Below are 19,503 nucleotides of genomic sequence, written 5' to 3'. Positions count from 1 at the left end.
TAGGAGCCTTTGTTTGCTTACTTACTACTAAAAGACAAGTTGTCTTGTATGTTCACTATTTTATGTAAGGCCAAAATTGTTCTTCAATTGCAATAAGAAACATATTTTTAATGTACCGTAAGATTTTTTGTTCAAATATAGCCAATAATGCCATTTTTTTGTGGTCGGTCCCCTTTTTTTTTTACAAAAGTGTCAAAAAGTATCGAAATACATTTTGGTACCGGTACCAAAATATTAGTATCGGGACAACCCTACTGTGTACAAACAAAACATGAAATGTGGGCTCATACTTTACAGATAATGTATTATGATTCTTCATGTTTTTCAGTCAGTACAGATTGCTATTGCATTGTGTTGTGCATTAGAAACTCAAAAGCCACTCAGCTGCTTATGTCTTTATTATTACTGAGGAATTTGTAATTTAATAATACTAACACAAGCGACGCGAGCATCATTGCATAACGATAGCACGTACAATTATGCTTAAAAACACTCCTACAGACATCACACAGGGGACGGTTTAAGTATAAACAGTTTTACTTATGCTGTAAAACTTACAAACGTTGCTTAAGGTGATTAATGAAGAATCCATAAGAGTCTAAACGCTATGCACAACTGTAGGGCGAACACGGCACTCCGGTTGAAAAAAAAGAAAAGCACTCCACCTGTAAATGGAAGGGAACCTACAGCGAGCAATTTCATCCATAAGATGGCGTAATTGCGCAAACACTAAAACAATTTCTCGGTGTATTTGCTAGTCAGTTCTTTTTTTTAAACTATTTTTATTATGCGGTTATCGGAGAAAAATCTATGAATTAGCTGCATCGTCTTATAAGCCGCAGTGTTCAAAGTGTCGGCAGAGGGCGGCGCCCTACCGCGGTGAAGCCGTCCCGCAGCCGTTTCACATTCAGTGGAAATCTGGGGCAAGAAAAAAGTAGCGGTTTATAGTCTGGAATTTACATTAATTATAATGTACAGCATTAACTAGGGATGCACGATTTTGAGGAAAAACTATTTGCGATTTTTCTCTCCAAAATTGTGATTGCGATTAATTTTGTGATTTTTTTATTTTATACATATAAATGCTAATGCATTTTTCTCTTAAACTGAAGAAATAACCTATAAACAAACAAAAAAATCAAATAGACTCAGACTCATCTCTGTAAGCAAACATTTTACTTACATAAATATTGAACATCTTAAAGTGCATTTGTTTTTCCAGTTGGAAAAACTAGGTCAGGTTGTCTTATTTTGCTGTTGTTGTCACCACAACATTCTCGCTCGTTTGTCTGTGTTGATGGGCTCATATTGCCCATCCGGGCTGAATGTGAAATATTACCACAATGGGACATTTGGCTTAGTAATTATATTGTTTCCTCTTAAAGGGGAACTGCACTTTTTTTGGAATTTTGCCTATCTTTCACAATCATTATGAAAGACACGACGACGGATGGATTTTTTATTTTGTATTTATTCTAAATATTAAATAAACATAAATAAAAGACTGCTTACAGCGGAGCCAATGGGAGCTCCACTATTCCGCCTATAAAATAATTAAAAAAGCACCAACAATACTCAATTTACACACACACTTCCGATGTGTGTAAACTAGAAGTGCCCTCCTTCTCATCGCCCACTGAGACAAAGATTGTGAATGACTTTAAAGATGGCTCACTGCGTTAATTCTACTGTTAAATAAGGCACTCAGTGGCGACTTGTCCAGTGTGTACTCCGCCTTCCGCCTTTTTCCCAAACAGACATGGCAACTTATTGATGCCAGCAAAGTATTTCAACTTCATTTTCATTTATCGTTCCATTGATTGACTTATTAACAATCGGCCCAGGCCTTGTCAACGGCAAAACTTTTTCCAAGGAGCATTCGGTGTTACTAGCATACTAGCTGCCTCCATTGCAGCGCAAACAAACGAGCTTGTTTCCCCTAAAAACTTTTGATTGGCCAGAAGGCAAAGGGCGCCAGCCTCTGCAATTCTGATTGGTGTACATGTCTGTCACTCAAATGCCCGTGACAGCATAAGAAAAACATTTTGGTAACTACACTAATTAAAATCTTGATGTTGGTTCTCCGTCAAACACACCATCAGCAACTTATACATATTTTCATATATTTATGTTATTTTAACTTCCTCGGCTGGTGTTATCAACTCCATCCATCCATCCATTTTCTACCGCTTATTCCCTTCGGGGTCGCGGTGGGCGCTGGAGCCTATCTCAGCTACAATCGGGCGGAAGGCGGGGTACACCCTGGACAAGTCGCCACCTCATCGCAGGGCCAACACAGATAGACAGACAACATTCACACACTAGCGCCAATTTAGTTTTGCCAATCAACCTATCCCCAGGTGCATGTCTTTGGAGGTGGGAGGAAGCCGGAGTACCCGGAGGGAACCCACGCAGTCACGGGGAGAACATGCAAACTCCACACAGAAAGATCCCGAGGCCGGGATTGAACTCACGACTACTCAAGACCTTCGTATTGTGAGGCAGACGGACTAACCCCTCTGCCACAACTCATTTTGCACTAATATGGTGCAGCCGAGCAGTGATACACTCAAACTGATTCACCTAGTATGTTACACATCTCGGTCATGTGTTTGATGATTTATTTCATTAATTCAACGGATATAATCCACCTCTTCTTCTCAGCACTGTCCTTCACACTCAATTTCTTCATTCCAATGGGTGGAAAAACAAAGTTATGTTGATATCTAGCTATAAGGTATTGCTTGCAACATCGGATGTTTTGGTCGGGTGTTACGGAATTTCCTTTGACATTTGAAACTTTAAGCATAACAATTAGCCAAGAGACAGCTCGTATCCCAAAAAAATGGTATGCTAGTTCTCAAAACCCACAAGTACCACTGTATATGTACGTAACTACAGACCAACTCTCCATGTTTCTCTCCCTACAGCACCTTCTGATCATGTTCCCCCAATTATTCGCCAAGGACCAGCGAATCATACTTTTGCACCGGGTTCAACCGCACAGTTACATTGTCACATCATGGGCAACCCAATTCCCAGTATCCAATGGGAGAAGGACGGCCAGAGGATTCTAACCAGCGACAGTCGAATCAGCCTGATGGAAAATGGAACCTTCCAAATATATGATCTTCGGGTATGTAAAAGTTGTATTTTCTTCTTAAATACGTCAAAGTTGACTAACTCATCAAGTCCCGGTCCAATGCTTTCTAACTAAAAAGTGACCACTTAAGTCTACATACATGGTCAACCGCTATTGTTAGCCTACAATGGTTGACCCAAAGGGTACTCTTATCCTTTCTGTTCAAATGAAAGTTGTTCTGTTCCATATAGTCTTACAGAACTGGGTCAAATGGCTTTAATGTTTTCTGCACCTTATGCTTGTAATATGTTGCAATGAGACTGGGCATTAACTGAGTTGATAACATTGAATGCTTTTAAAAAGCAATCTGAAAGCACAAGATGTTGCCTCATTCACTTGCACTTGTTTTTAATTGTTTGACTCCTTTGAAAAAGAGGTTCCTATTCTAGTAGGGAATTTTCCTGGTTAAAAATGTTTATAGAATAGGAATGTATATGAAAAATCGGTCTCTGTGTTGTAGGATTGTAAACGTCATTGTTACTTGTGTGTTTTTGCAAAAGCAGATATGTCATGTCACATTTAGGGATGTCAAAGTTCACACGATAATAACGAGTTAATAAAAGTTTATTTTGTGCTGGTTCGTACTGCAAAATTGTTTGGTTTCTCTATTATTGTTTTTAAGTCACTAATGTTTTGTGATTCACCTGTGTGAATTTGGCACCTCCACCTAATCTAAATCTCCTCACACATGTCCCAATAATTTGTGCTTTGTTTGTGCTTGTTTATGTTGCAAACATCTTTGTTTGTGCTTTTACAGTATTTAGGTATATTTTATTTATTTTTTTGTCCTGTCCAGCTACTCAAGCAAATCATATTGTTGATGTAGATGCCCATATTGTCTGTACATATTTAGTTTACAAAAGAGAAGTGTAGGATACTTCTCTTGTTGCCTTATTTGTATTTGACTTTATTGAATGTATTTATATGATTATTTGGCGCAGCCGGACCGGAGGGGATAGAAAGAGAAAAAAAGGAAGACAGAGGGGGAAATTGCGGGGACAAGAGGGGGCTAAGACACAGAGACAACAACAACAACAAACACAATAATAAAAACAACAGCAGAAAAGCATCAGCAAATATGATATGTACAAATATGATACGAAAAGTGATAGCAAAGAAGCAGTTTGTGAAATAAATATTAACACAGAAATGACAATGAACATTATTACACTACAGATGGAGCAATACAAATACCAATAGAAATAGTATTATTGATAATAAAAAATGAATAATTACTTCTATTATCCATCCATCCATTTTCTACAGCTTGTTCATTTTGGGGTCGCGGGGGGTTGCAGGGGGTCGCTGGAGCCTATCTCAGCTGCATTCGGGCGGTAGGCGGGGTACAACCTGGACAAGTCGCCACCTCATCACAGGGCCAACACAGATAGACAAGCAACATTCACACTCACATTCACACACTAGGGCCAATTTAGTGTTGCCAATCAACCTATCCCCAGGTGCAAGTCTTTGGAGGTGGGAGGAAGCCGGAGTACCCGGAGGGAACCCACGCAGTCATGGGGAGAACATGCAAACTCCACACAGAAAGATCCCGAGCCCGGCATTGAACTCAGGACTATTATCTTCTATTATCAACAATGCAATTGTTTCAAATGTAACAATAAATATATCTAATGATAACTTGAAATACAAAATAAAGCAGATAAGTAGAGGGGAAGAAAGAAAAGCAAACGCTATTAACCTTGTAGATTGTTATACTAACAAAAGGTTAAACTTTGTCAGTGTGTCGTGTGTTATCCAGTTTCTCCTAGGGGCACAACGTTAATATATGTATTTAGGTTAATAAAGTTTTACGGTTTTTATGGTATTTAAGTGTTGATATTCATAACCACCCTTCCAACCATGTCAAACTCTCCCTAAACGTGTCCCATTCATTTGTGCATTTTTGTTCTGCAAACATTTTTGGTCTATTATATTTTCCACAAACCAGTCCCAATCGTTTGTGCTTCATGTGTGCTTGTCTGTGCTGTGAAAAAAGGTTGGTTTAACTCTTACAGTTATTAACGAGTTATGATTTCTTAGCAGCTCCAAAAAATGTTAATAACTTAAAAATTATGATAGTTAGACCAAAATATTTTGCAGCCAAGGCAAGCACAAACAAATGGGACAAGTTTGGGGAGATTTTGACATGGTTGGGGTCTAGTTATGATTAATACCACGTTAATTACACAATATTACCGTAAAACTTTGATAACTTAAAATTTGTAAAAGCACAAATAAAAATGTTTGCAGCACAAACGATTGGGACACAGTTTGAGAGATTTGGACAAGGTAGGGGGACAACTTTACACAGGTAAATAACAAAATGTTAATAACTTAAAAAATGAACATACATAGCACGAATGGGACACTTTTGGGGAGATTTTGACAGTTAGGGTCTAGTAATGGTTAATAACACGTTAATTACACGTTATTAACATAAAACTATTACACATTAATAACTTAAAAAATGGAATAGTTAGACCAAAAATGTTGGAGGTTTTGACAAGGTGGGGACAACTTCAAACATGTTTATTAAAGGGGCAAGTTTAGCTTCAAAGCCCTGGCAGGTTTCTCTCTCCACAACTATTCCGAGCTGCTAGCAGCATTGTTGCCAAGTCAGCATAGAAAAGAAGACGTTTGCAGACTGCGCCTGTGGGTTTTGTGTCCTTCTCTATACAGTGTTTCCTGGTTTTTGCACAGCCAAGCGCACACATTATATAAGTCTTATAATGAAGGCAACACATGATATACGTGTTTATATTAGCTATAATAGCCACTTTAAAAATGGCAATGTGTCGCAGACTGACGCAAATCTTCGTTGACAGAAATGTTAAAATGTTAATATTTATTCTACACTTTTTTAAAACATTGATAAACATTTGTAAAATGGAGGCTTCTCAGAGGGTGAGATAACTCCTGGAAATTACTGGCTTAGAGTGGCTGTCTTCTTCTAATGGATTTAATAACATCTTTGGCAAGCTGGGTAACGTTTTCCATGGTCTGGAAAAACATGGCACACAAACAACTATCAGAAATGTAGCCAATATTACATACATATAATGTGTCATGAGACATGCCAATATAAATTTAATACACAGAGGACATAAGTAAAGGAAACTGAATGAACTCAAATACAAAACGAGGCATAATGAATGATGCAATACGTACATACAACTAGCCTAAGTTGCATGTTAATATTGATTAGCTTGCAGTCATGCACTGACCTAATATGCCTGATTAGCACTTCACACAAGTCAATAACATCAACAAAGCTCACCTTTGTGCATTCATGCACAGCATAAAACATTTGGTAGACAAAATGAGACGACAAAGGAGTGGCATAAAACATGTCAGGGGGGGGGGTTACCCACATATGCGGTCCTCTCCAAGGTTTCTCATGGTCATTCACATCGACGTCCCACTGGGGTGAGTTTTTCCTTGCCCTTATGTGGGCTCTGTACCGAGGATGTCGTTGTGGCTTGTGCAGCCCTTTGAGACACTTGTGATTTAGGGCTATATAAATAAACATTGATTGATTGATGTCTTTCTGTGGCAGGGTCAGAGAAAGTTATACATGCAAAACAAACTGTTGTGTCACAGTGCACACAACTACAGTGAGTTCAAGGACCGCCGAACTTTGTAGGACAAAACGGCGCTCGCCAAATACTGTCATTAGTGAAGCATAAACATATTCAACAGTGGGCTTTCTAACAATTAGGAAGGTTTGTGTCATGTTTGTCCTCCTACAGAAACCATTCTAAAAAAAAACATATATTCTTCCCCCATCTTTTTTCATTTTCATAAATTTTTGAAAAAGCTCCAGGGAGCCACTAGGGCGGCGCTAAAGAGCCGTGGGTTGCCGACCCCTGGCCTAGACTGACTAACATAGACATAGTGAGAATCAGAGGCAACATTGATAGGGCAAACCTAATAAAAAATATGATTTACTGTAAAAGAGAGCATGTTAAAGACTGGATTAGAGTCCAGTTGGGAAATGTTTTGCATCTGTGTGTGTGTGTGTGTGCATTTTTTGTCTATGTCTGTTTGTATTCATTTTGTGTTGTAGTGTATAAAAAAGCCTAATGTTAATTAAACAAACATTTGCATAGCTCAAACAAGGTGTTGAGTCCCTTATTGGGTGTACATTTTCATAATGTACACCTATTAAAGATAAAAAATACATATTTATAAAAATGTTTTAATCATTTTACATTTCAAGTCAAAATCAATAAAAATGTAACACGTACCTTTAAATCTTTGACATCGGTCCGATTTCTAGATTTCTCAGCTGAATATTTTTTACAAATAACCATAGCCATAGGTTCTATAATCTATTGTCTCTGGCGGCGAAAGTCACAGGTAAATGTGCAAATAATAATTATTTTTCGTTCTGTCAACTAACATGCAGGAAGCTGCTGCCAGTACTAAACTTAAACTGTGGTATTTTATTTGGCAGCTCCTTTAATGAATCTTGACGCTCACCCATAATTAATTTTGTTAATTTCATAATGTATAATTTCTTTATCGCCAAACTTTGAGGCAAACACGTTAACATCTGTTCCAAAATTACCACTATTTACACATTAGGCATTGCAGTTTCATTTGAAAAACATGATTCGATGCAGCGTTTCAATTACTGGGAAAATGTGCAACACTATATTAACACAGGGCAATTTACAGTTGACTCAAATAAGAAATGGGCTTTTAGACACGAAGGAGAGGCCGAGAATACAATTTCAAATGCACAACGTTGAGCCGTGATCGCTATAATAATGAGTATGCAAGACCATTAGCAGTCGTTAGCGATGTCCTGTTGCATGCTAATGAAATCCATTTGGCACAGAAGTGCCTCCAGGGTACAAAGTTGCACCTGAGGTCACAATAGTATTGCTGCGACTAGATGAGGCCCACACAATAATTGATTGTGGGTTTCCTAATGATTAACAATCGTTGAGACTTGTAATTAAAGTCTTCACCGCAGTCAGGAGATGAGTAAAAGAGCAAGATCGAGTAGGGAAGTGTTAGGCTGAATAAATGGTGAAAGAACTAAAGGCACTTTCTTTCAAGTGGGATTATAAGTGAATGACTTAACATCTTTGGGAATCCTCCAATTTCCCATATTTGTATTTAGAATTCAAATGGATTTAAAATGTTAAATATTAAAATAGAGGAAATGAGTAACTGTAAACAAGCTAACAATCTTTACTCCGGACTGGGATTCAGACAATTTCCATCCGTGAATCTATTGGGTGCAGTTCCTCAAAATGTTTGCAATCGAAGAAAACACGGCAAAAACAACAAAACACCAAGATCTGGGTCATTCAACTGAATCAATCTGCTCTCTAAGAATAAACTCTTTTTTTTAACTGTAAATATGATAATACACAAACAACCTGATCTATTACAGTTAGATCCAAATAAGTGTTAAATAGCGTGCACAAAGTAAAAGTTTACATAGTTTTTTTTATTGGGCGTTTTACGCGGAACCTACTAAGACTGCGTGTGCAATTAGTAGCAAGTACAAAAGTGGTTCAGACCGCCTTATTTCAATGAGGTATTAGCACATATACAGTAGTCACTCGTTTCCCTCCACATTCATGGCCTCGTATGCTCCAACGGTTCAATTGGTGCTGTTTTGTTGAGATGTGGAATAGGCAGGAGACAAATATAATATGAACCAAATTTTTTTGGACGATATTGTAAGTGTGAATTAGACAACGTGTGTGGTGTTTTAGTTCCTGTCTTGTGCCCTTATTTTGTTATTTTACTTCCTCTTTCGGTGCACAGGCGTCCATACCTGCTATCAGATTGGCAACCGGGTCTAGACCTGGGCCGATATTTGATAAGTCAATTAACCGACGATAAATGAAAATTAAGTTGGTAAATGTTCCAGCGTCGCTAAACCGCCATGTGCATGCTTCAAGAGCATTCATGCTTTTCATGGATTTCAGCATATGCGCGGATTTGTGCCCCAGCGGAATCAAAAGAAGGGAATGAATCATCTTGTTCTTCATCAAGTGTCTTGGACTCTTTGTAAGGCCAGGCGGGCCACAGTGCTTACATTCATATCGAAGTTTGTGTTTTGATTTGTAATGTGCATGTTCGGCGAGAGTGGTCACTCTTTTGCATCGGTTTATGCGGCTGAGGGTGTTTATACTACAAACCGCTTGCCTGTGCATCGGTTGGGGACATCTCTGCGCTGCTGACCCGCTCGGGATGGTCTCCTGCTGACCCCACTATGGACTGGACTCTCGCTGTTATGTTGGATCCACTGTGGACTGGAATTTCACTGATATGTTGGATCCACTATGGACTGGACTTTCACAATATTATGTCAGACCCACTCGACATTCATTGCTTTCGGGGGGGGTTACCCACATATGCGGTCCTCTCCAAGGTTTCTCATAGTCATTCACACCGACGTCCCACTGAGGTGAGTTTTTCCTTGCCCTTATGTGGGTTCTGTACAGAGGATGTCGTTGTGGCTTGTGCAGCCCTTTGAGACACTTGTGATTTAGGGCTATATAAATAAACATTGATTGATTGATTGATTGAAATAAAGGGTAGTCATGATAACTGCTTTAAAATTCACGACGGTTAGTATTATCATAATGAATTAAAATGATCAAAGAACCGTTATTCATAATTTGATACAATTTGATACGGACAAACTGATGGGCGCTAGCTTGCTAGCGAGCTTAAATGCTCAAATGTAAACAATAGACATTAACGTCTTTCCCCATTATGAAACATAATTCCCCAATCTAAACTTCTACAAACACATGACTGTTTAAACAACTGAGCTACAGTAGTCTCATTAAACAAAGGATGTGCTGGTTTTGCACAAAGTTATCAATAAACTCGACAGTTTCGAGTTGAAACAGGAAGTAAACTCACATGACGTCACACAAACCGGAAGTGAAACAACTGATCACTCTTTCCAATTTAAAATGGAAGAAGATAAACATAGTTGAACACACAAATACAAATACTGTGGCTCTTATGAAGCCGGAACAATATTTGATGTTTCCTTTGCCAAGAAAGTATACTAAGTCTATTAATTTTAGTTATTAAAAAATACAACTTGGTTAATACAATTTAAAGTGTGTGTGTAACTAATTTTTGATCACATTTAACAATACCCCGATAATAATGATAACCCCGATCATTTTGGTCAACATTATTTTATTTAGCCCTATTTTTTTGTTAGTTGTGTATATTTGAGGGTCCCACACCCCCTCCTTAACAGAGACAGAAACATTTTTTTTATTTTGATTGTGATTTTATATTCAAGTGTAAGATTTTGCTTACAGACAGTATATTTTATTTTTATTATATGTGGTTTTTTTCACTTGTTATTTAAAAGTATAACAATTAAGTATAAATATATAGTATTAAAATTATATTCAAATATACGAGAAATATAAGTTAACTGCATTTGAAATGGTATATTTTCATCATTGTTGTCATTACATCCGTGGTTAATTTGTTCTCCAAAAAAATAATGGCAATAATATTGTTTTTCAGCAATAATTTGTAGGTCAATATATCGTCGAGCAAAATTTGTAATCAGCCCAGGCCTAACCAAGCACACCTGTTCCAGGTTGCCAATCAGTATTCTATTCAGTCCAGACAGCGTCGGTTCATTGTCATTCGTCCTGCATATTGCTATGCCTAATATTCATCAAGGGAAGTTCCGTGACCTGTGCATTTATTTTAGCACTCGCCCTCCTTTGCTCTGTTTTCCCACTCCCTTGTGAGTGTGTTTCTTTTGTTTAATGAATCATATTATTTTATTCACCATCTGCCTGTTGTTTGCTGCATCTTGAGGTCAAGCCACTTCCATGCTTTCACTCCTGACAGCCCCTTAAGTCATCCAGCAGGTATAAAAGTGTCCTCCTGCATGTTGCGTATACTGCTACCGGATGCCTTGAATTTCCCTCGGGATCAGTAAAGTATATTTCTATCTATTATGATTCCTTGGTTTCACCAAAGCACAAACTAACACTCCACTTCTAAACCATAAAACTACAGGGTTTTCATACCTACCATTGTTCTCTGAGTAATTTCAGTTGATCAAATCTTTTGTAACATTCCACACTACAAAATAATAAAATAATGTAGTATAATTTCTGCTCAAATTGTATCGGATTAATATCAGTATCAGCAAACACTCAAGGCTCCAATATCGGTATCGTATCGGAAGTGAAAAAGTTGTATCGAGACACCCCGACTTTTATGTTTGCAATTATATTTCACTTTAGAAAATGTTTTTATCTTACTTTAGTCCGTTTTCTTTCTTTTTTTAAAACTTAAACATCACATGTGCGACTCGACAGTTTTTTGATAAAATTAAAACTGCTACGGCCAACTGCTGATAGCGGCCACAAAAATGTCCCCTTTTTACCAGCAACAGTCTGAAGTCTGTGCGGTATAAATTAGTAAATCATCCAAATCCTGTGCTTTTTGAGGTTAGGGTTACAAGGAACACTTAAAACATTGATAACAAGTTCATAAAATCACAATTCAATGTTCTTAAAAAAAAACATTGCAATTCAAACATTGCAACTTTCTAATTCAGACATTTTTGGCCATAATGAACACAAAAAAAAGCATGGAAAATACTGGAGCATCTGACTAATATCAAAACGTCCTACAATATAAATTGTTTGAGCTCTCTTCTATAATGTTGAATTTTTCTTACCGATGCTGGTGGTTGAGCAGCTTTGGCCTCCAAGGAATCGTACCGCCGCAGCATGTAACGATGATGTTCGCTTCCTACTACTACTTGCTACTACCTACTACAAACATTCGCATACGTTGCAGCCAACGAGCACTCTCGCTGAAATGTAAACGAATAAGCAAGCAGCAGCTATCTACTCTTGTCGTAGCAGCTACACAGAACTCTTTAATTAGCAGAACACTTGTGCTCTCCACTAAAATATTATTTATATTTCTAGTTCCGGTTTACCAATAAGACTTCTTTAACAACATGTTAAAGATTGCTAATTAGTTCCTTTGTGATGCAAACCAAGCGATGAATTTCGGAGCGAATACACTGTTGTTTGATTGACATTACACATACTGGATAAAACACATACATATGTTGCCTGGAAAATGGCAATGGCTGCAAATTCCAATTGGCTCATGTATCGCTGCTACCTGTCTATGTTAGAAACTTTTGCCTGTTTCCCTTAAGTGGTAGAAATTGACAGGTTTGATTGTAGTATATCAACACATTGGGTCTAAAATCACCTAAAATTCTGAAAGTCGAGTCAGAAAATGTTTTATTTTATTCATGGAACAAACATGATGACACAAAAACAGAATCACAGCAAATATCATTGCTCTTACTATATAGGTTTGGTTTTACTTACTTACTTACTTACTTTGCCAATCGACACAATTCAACGAGTCTAATGTAGTTTGAAGACTACATTTCTGTACTGAGCTGAAATTGAGTGTCTGTGCATTTGTGTTATTATTGTGCTACCTATGACCCAAAACATAAATATGACACATTAGCGTATTAATTTGCCCGTTACACAACAGCTGCTGCAGCTGCTGTTATGGAATTCCAAGCATTCACCTTAGAATATTTGCTTATTCATCATGTCTGAGGACGTGAAAAAATAACCACCCAATTATGTTGTAAAATGCTGACTCTTACCCAGCTGGTCTGCAGAGATCATAGATAACAGCCTGACATGTCAGACATGTGACATGAACAAAGGCAATCGTTCAAGATGAATAGTTTAGTTTTGGTCTGTCTGAACTGCAAGGATTAAATCAAGAGAGTGAAAGGCATTAAACATATAAATGTTAAATTGGGCTTTCACTTGCACAACCCTTTTCAACCTTCAAAGCACTTTGTAAAGCTGTCACCTCATTCACCTACTGATTCTGCAGCATATTTGACAAAGGATACTTGGATATGGTGGCAGGGGACTGAGGATCAAACCCACAACCGTCAAGTTGGGAGACGACCACTTTACCACCAGAGCCATTTCGCCCTGTAGCAAAACATCGCAATAATAGTAACAAAAATCTGTCAACTTTTTATACTGTCTTTCTTAACACTCAAATCACTTTACAGGGAAACCCATCAGTCATTCACACCATAGTCACACACTAGTGGTAAGCTACGTCTGTAGCCACAGGTGCCCTAGGGTAGAATTGACAGAAACGTGGCTGCTGGTTTGCGCCAACGGCCTGTCTGACATCAGTATTTAGGTCAGTATTTTTCTTGTATTTCTTGCCAAAATCCGTAGAAGATGCAGGACGTTTGGACGTCATCGCAACAACTGTTCAAAGTTGGGGTGTAACGGTATTATAAATACCACCGTATTTGGTTTTAAAATCATCAAAATGATACTACGACATGGTGCAGTATAAAAGGAAAACTTGGTCAGTGTAGTTTTTTGCTGGCACTTTTGAATTGGTCGGTCTGGAAGTAAACTACATCTTCAAAAATTCCATGCGTAGCGCGAGTGATCTGTGTGTGGGAGGTCGTAAGGAGAGAGAAAGGATTGTTTTTTGTTCATTTCCTGAAGTTTTCATTCAAATCTTTCATAACTTTTTGAGTTATGTTGCTAACAGACAGACAAACAAACCCTCGCAAAAGACTTTCTCAAGCATTTCCAAGACGACACATAAAGCAGGTCAGAAGTTGTGACGTTTTAACCAACATTTTTTTAAAAATAATATTGAATCAACTTGTGGTTCAAATGGATTTGTTATCCATTTTGTAAGTAGGAAATGCGCCATGGGGCAGAGCGGACAAAAAAAGTTTGGTGACACTGCACTGCGGGGAACACAAGTAACATGAGAAGCAACCTAATAAACCACCCTTTAGAAAATATATTTGATGCCAAGGAGACCAATCATCAATTTGTGAGGTATTTACAATATTAATTGTTACAATTTTGCTAACTTTTCTGAGAATCAGCATTTTGCAAAGTGATATAAGATGTCCACGACAGAGGACACTTTCTCTGAAGTTGAAAGTTGATAGACACCAACATGAAAATGTTTACACTGGATGTTTATATTGTCAGTTTAAAGACACTTAACTAGAAGTATGTTTAAAAAATGTATATTCTATCGTAACAACAACATGACTGCAACTTGCTGGTTGCTTCTCTTGGACTGCTTTTGTGTTTGTATGCACTCCCTGTGTGCACGTGTGTTCAATACGGCGGTGAGTGACAAGCCTGAATGCCAGACAAATTCCTCAGGCAGGTGAGCAATTTTTATTCAATATAATTAGTAATTAGTATAAATATAGACTTTTAAAAAAACATGTTTGTTTTGTTAAAACACTGATGGAAATATAGGTTAGCAGGTGGTGTTCTTGTTGTATTTTTAGGTTTAATTAAAAAAAAAGTTAGATAGTGTGTAATATATACATACATACATACACACACACACACACACACACTCACACACATGCACACACACACACACACACACACACACACACACGTACGTACGTATGTATGTATGTGCGTACGTATGTATATATACTGTATGTACATACATACATACATACATGTATGTTTATATATACTGTATGTATGTATATATATATATATATGTATGTATGTATATATATACATATGTATGTATGACAGATGTCCGATAATACCGATATTATTGGCCGATAAATGCGTTAAAATGTAATATCGGAAATTATCGGTATCGTTTTTTTTACTATCGGTATCGTTTTTTTAATTAAATCAACATAAAAAACACAAGATACTGTACACTTACAATTAGTGCGCCAACCCAAAAAACCTTCCTCCCCCATTTACACTCATTCACACTCATTCACACAAAAGGGTTGTTTCTTTCTGTTATTAATATTCTTGTTCCTACATTGTATATGATTATATATCAATACAGTCTGCAAGGGATACAATCCGTAAGCACACATGATTGTGCGTGCTGCTGGTCCACTAATAGTACTAACCTTTAACAGTTAATTTTACTAATTTTCATTAATTACTAGTTTCTATGTAGCTGTTTTTATATTGTTTTACTTTCTTTTTTAGTCAAGAAAATGTTTTTAATTTATTTATCTTATTTTATTTTTTTATTTTATTTTTAAAGTACCTTATCTTCACCATACCTGGTTGTCCAAATTAGGCATAATAATGTGTTAATTCCACGACTGTATATATCGGTTGATATCGGTATCGGTTGATATCGGTATCGGTGATTAAAGAGTTGGACAATATCGGAATATCGGATATCGGCAAAAAGCCATTATCGGACATCCCTAGTATGTATGTATGTATATATATATATATATGTACTGTATGTATGTATGTATGTATATATATATATGTATGTATATATATATATATATATATATATATATATATATATGTACTGTATGTATGTATGTATGTATCAGTGACGTGCGGTCACTAGAGGCAGGTGAGGCTGGGCCTCACCTGCCATCATGGAAAGAAAAAAATGTAAAAAGAAAAAAAAATATTAAATTGTTATATGTATCCAGTGATTATACTATAAAGTTATTTTCCATTTAACTTCACCAGTTTTAGATTATTTTTATTCAAAATCGCTGAATTTTCACATTTGCCGTTCAAATACTGAGAAGAGACGGTGCGGTGAACAGCAGCCAGTCGAGGCGCGTCACTCAGTGCCTCAACATGGACGGACTCGGCTAACTGCTGGTCTGCTGTGCAGTGAGACTGTATTGCTATATGAACTATATTATACATTTCCATAGTTTAGTTAGCTGAGGTATATAATGTATAGTGTATTTTGTCAACAACTGTATGTGTGTAAAGTATTTCTTGTGCTGAGCGATCATAAAACTGCTGCAAAGACGCACTGGCTGAGGCACGCGTAACCACGCCTCCTGGTGCTTAAGACACGTTCGCCGCAGACTGCACCCACCGACGAGAGCGCCACACCAACCAAAGCCCACACCCAAACCCTCCACGTGCAAGACCGAATTCACCCAAAAAAAGTCACTTAACAAGAAGCCAAAAAGTGCAAAAACAACATTGCTCGCACCGGAGGAGCCGTGAACGACTGCAAGGACACTACATTAGGTACACCTGCAGACTGCAGCACGGATTTCATATTTCATTCATTCACAACTCCTCCACACCGAACACCACTGTACCCGCACTTATAAGTAAAGGTAAGACCATAATAACGTTTTTTTTTATTAAATGTGCTTTTTTGTGTGCTACAGTTTGTATGTGTAAAGTTAAAGTTAAGTTAAAGCAGGGGCGTCACTAGCTTTTAAGGACAGGGGGGGCTTTGCCCCCAGGAGATGCACAGGATGCGAGCGAATGTTACGCACGAGCACAAAACTTCACAAACGGCTAACAAAGACTTAGAAATTATTCATTGTTATTATCATTATTTTAAAAAAATGCACGGGACGAAATGAAATGCTCCCCGGGACGATGGCTTTTAACCATATATTTTCTTTTTCTTTTTATGTATTTATTCATTTTACATTTTATATTAAATGTCTTGGTTTTTCCTCCCTCTGAAAATCCTATTAAATGTTTAACAAGCCATCCTATAATAATAAAACAGCTATTAATGTAACAATACAATAAAACAAATATATTTAATTATGTTTTTTTCATTATTTTAACAATAGGCTTATGTATATTACTTTATATAGATTCTACAAGAAACACAAAACTTAAAAAATAAATGATTTACAATTGCACACATAAGGTTTTGTGCAGCTTCACTGCTTGCAGGACCGCAAGCAAGGTCGCAGAGAAAATGTGGGCTGGAATTTGAGTGATGTGGGCATTTTCTATATGAACAAGTGGAATGGATTGGATACCGATGCACGAAAGGGGCTCTCTACCTTACGCTACGAAGTGGGGGGAAACTGAGTGAATAATAACAGGTTATATGATTATTTATTTAAACTCATATTTGGGCCACTTTATAATGAATATGTCGGCATTTATTTGTAAAAACAAAAACAAAAAAACACCAAATTATTTAGGGGGGCTTAAGAATATTTTAGCGGGGCTTGAGCCCCCCTAAAATAGGCCTAACAACGCCAATGAGTTAAAGTACCAATGATTGTCACACACACTAGGTGTGGTGAAATATGTCCTCTGCATTTGACCCATCCCCTTGATCACCCCCTGGGATGTGAGGGGAGCAGTGGGCAGCAGCGGCGCCGCGCCCGGGAATAATTGTTGGTGATTTAACCCCCAATTCCAACCCTTGATGCTGAGTGCCAAGCAGGGAAGAATGCTGGTATGAGCTTTTAAACATAACCCGTTAACTGCTGCCAATCAAATGGTGAATAAGATACTCTTTAGGGTTCATATGTTTGTAAATCTGACTGTGATGAAGTCAGTGCCTCACCAGTCATGAACCTCACCGCACGTCACTGGTATGTATATATATATGTATATATATATGTATATATATATATATATATATATATATATATATATATATATGTATGTATGTATGTATGTATGTATGTATGTATGTATGTATGTATGTATGTATGTATGTATGTATGTATGTATGTATATATATGTATGTATGTATATACATATATATATATATATATATATATATATATATATATGTATATACATACATACATACATATATATACATATCATATATATATATACATACATACATATATACATGTATGTATGTACATATATACATACATATATACATGTATGTATGTATATATATATACATATATATATATATATATATATTACACACTATAACTTTTTTTTTTATTAAAACAAAAAATATAACTAGAACACCACCAGCAAACATATATTTACATCAGTGTTTTAACAAAGCAAACATGTTTTTGTTTTTTTAAGTCTATATTTATACAAATTACTAATTATATTGAATAAAAATTGCTCACCGGCCCGAGGAATTTGCCTGGCATTCAGGCTTGTCACTCACCACTGTATTGAACACACGTGCACACAGGGAGCGCATCCACACACAAAAGCAGCACAAGAGAAGCAACAAGTTGCAGTCATGTTGTTGTTACGCTAGAATATACATTAAATGGTAGCTGACGTTAGTCACTAAACTTGGTTAAATCGCTATCATTAGCTATCAAAACACAAAGCTAATGCTCTTGATTTTTCATCATTGCATAGTGAAAGATGTTAGAGGGCGTGATATAATGCTTTAAAGTTAAAAGTTAAAGTACCAATGATTGTCACACACACACTAGGTGTGGCGAAATTATTCTCTGCATTTGACCCATCACCCTTGATCACCCCCTGGGAGGTGAGGGGAGCAGTGGGCAGCAGCGGTGGCTGCGCCCGGGAATCATTTTGGTGATTTAACCCCCAATTCCAACCCTTGATGCTGAGTGCCAAGCAGGGAGGTAATGGGTCCCATTTTTATAGTCTTTGGTATGACTCGGCCGGGATTCGAACTCCCAACCTACCGATCTCAGGACGGACACTCTAACCACTAGGCCACTGAGTAGTAAGTAGTAAGCACATTGGAAATTCAGCGCCCTCTAGGCATCCGCTTTTATGTTGCAAACAGCCCGTTGAAACATCACAAAGACTCACACCACTACTTGAAGACTACTAGTAAGTGAATGAGAAATGTACAGTTCGTTCCTCGTGATCTTTTCCTGTTGATATGGAGCCACCATTAGGAAGTACAAGGCACAAACAAAAGCGCCAAGCAATTGAAACCCCACACCAATTGTACTGTATACTGTATGATGATGCTGTTATTGATTATGCAGACATGTTATGCTTTATCATCACATATTTATAAATTACTATTACGGACTCAAGGTAAATAAGATGGGGTTTCTGCTTTTTAATGGGCAGATTTTCCCACAAATAAAAAATAACATTTTGATAAGATAAATTTGCAAAGTTGTGAACGCTGAATCGCAAACATGCGGGGATCCACTGTATACACACCGTTTGTCTCTTTCGCTTACAATATCTATCTGCTCTTCTCTCTCCCTTTAGCGGCCAATCCATTTTCAACAATCTCTTTCATGCATCTGCTGTCTTTGATTAATGGTCAGGTGTTGTGGTAGTTTATCCCAACCACCTCCTGTGCCAATTCCCTGTCCACTGATTACATGCAACCATCTGAGGACTTGCATGTTATGCCCTGAGACAGATGCACCATTAACCTTCCCGCAATCCACCCCAAGGTCATGGTCCATGGAAAGCGAGAAGAATGCATACGAGATGTTGCATGGCAGGTCACCTGTCCCGTGTTCTGCAGGACACATTGACAAGCCACTTAGGCTTGACTAATGCTTCTGTCACTGTTACTGATGAGCTAGCCCACAGGGGTAGGAAAGGAAG

General features: G+C 37.5%; 1 protein-coding gene across 5 annotated transcripts in view; it reads left to right on the top strand.

Moving 5' to 3' along the window:
- The window catches only part of robo3 (roundabout, axon guidance receptor, homolog 3 (Drosophila)), a 204,523-nt gene that overhangs the window by 141,392 nt on the left and 43,628 nt on the right, over positions 1 to 19,503 (top strand). For all 5 annotated transcript variants that reach the window (XM_061963271.2, XM_061963268.2, XM_061963267.2 and 2 more), the window contains exon 9: positions 2,931 to 3,136. In XM_061963271.2, the coding sequence (XP_061819255.1) occupies positions 2,931 to 3,136 (206 nt within the window). The remainder of the gene's footprint in view (positions 1 to 2,930; positions 3,137 to 19,503) is intronic.

This window comes from Nerophis lumbriciformis, linkage group LG09, assembly GCF_033978685.3.
Source record: "Nerophis lumbriciformis linkage group LG09, RoL_Nlum_v2.1, whole genome shotgun sequence".
NCBI classification, from domain to species: Eukaryota; Metazoa; Chordata; class Actinopteri; order Syngnathiformes; family Syngnathidae; genus Nerophis; species Nerophis lumbriciformis.
Note: the sequence above shows the minus strand (reverse complement) of the source record. Positions and strands in the feature narration are given on the sequence as shown.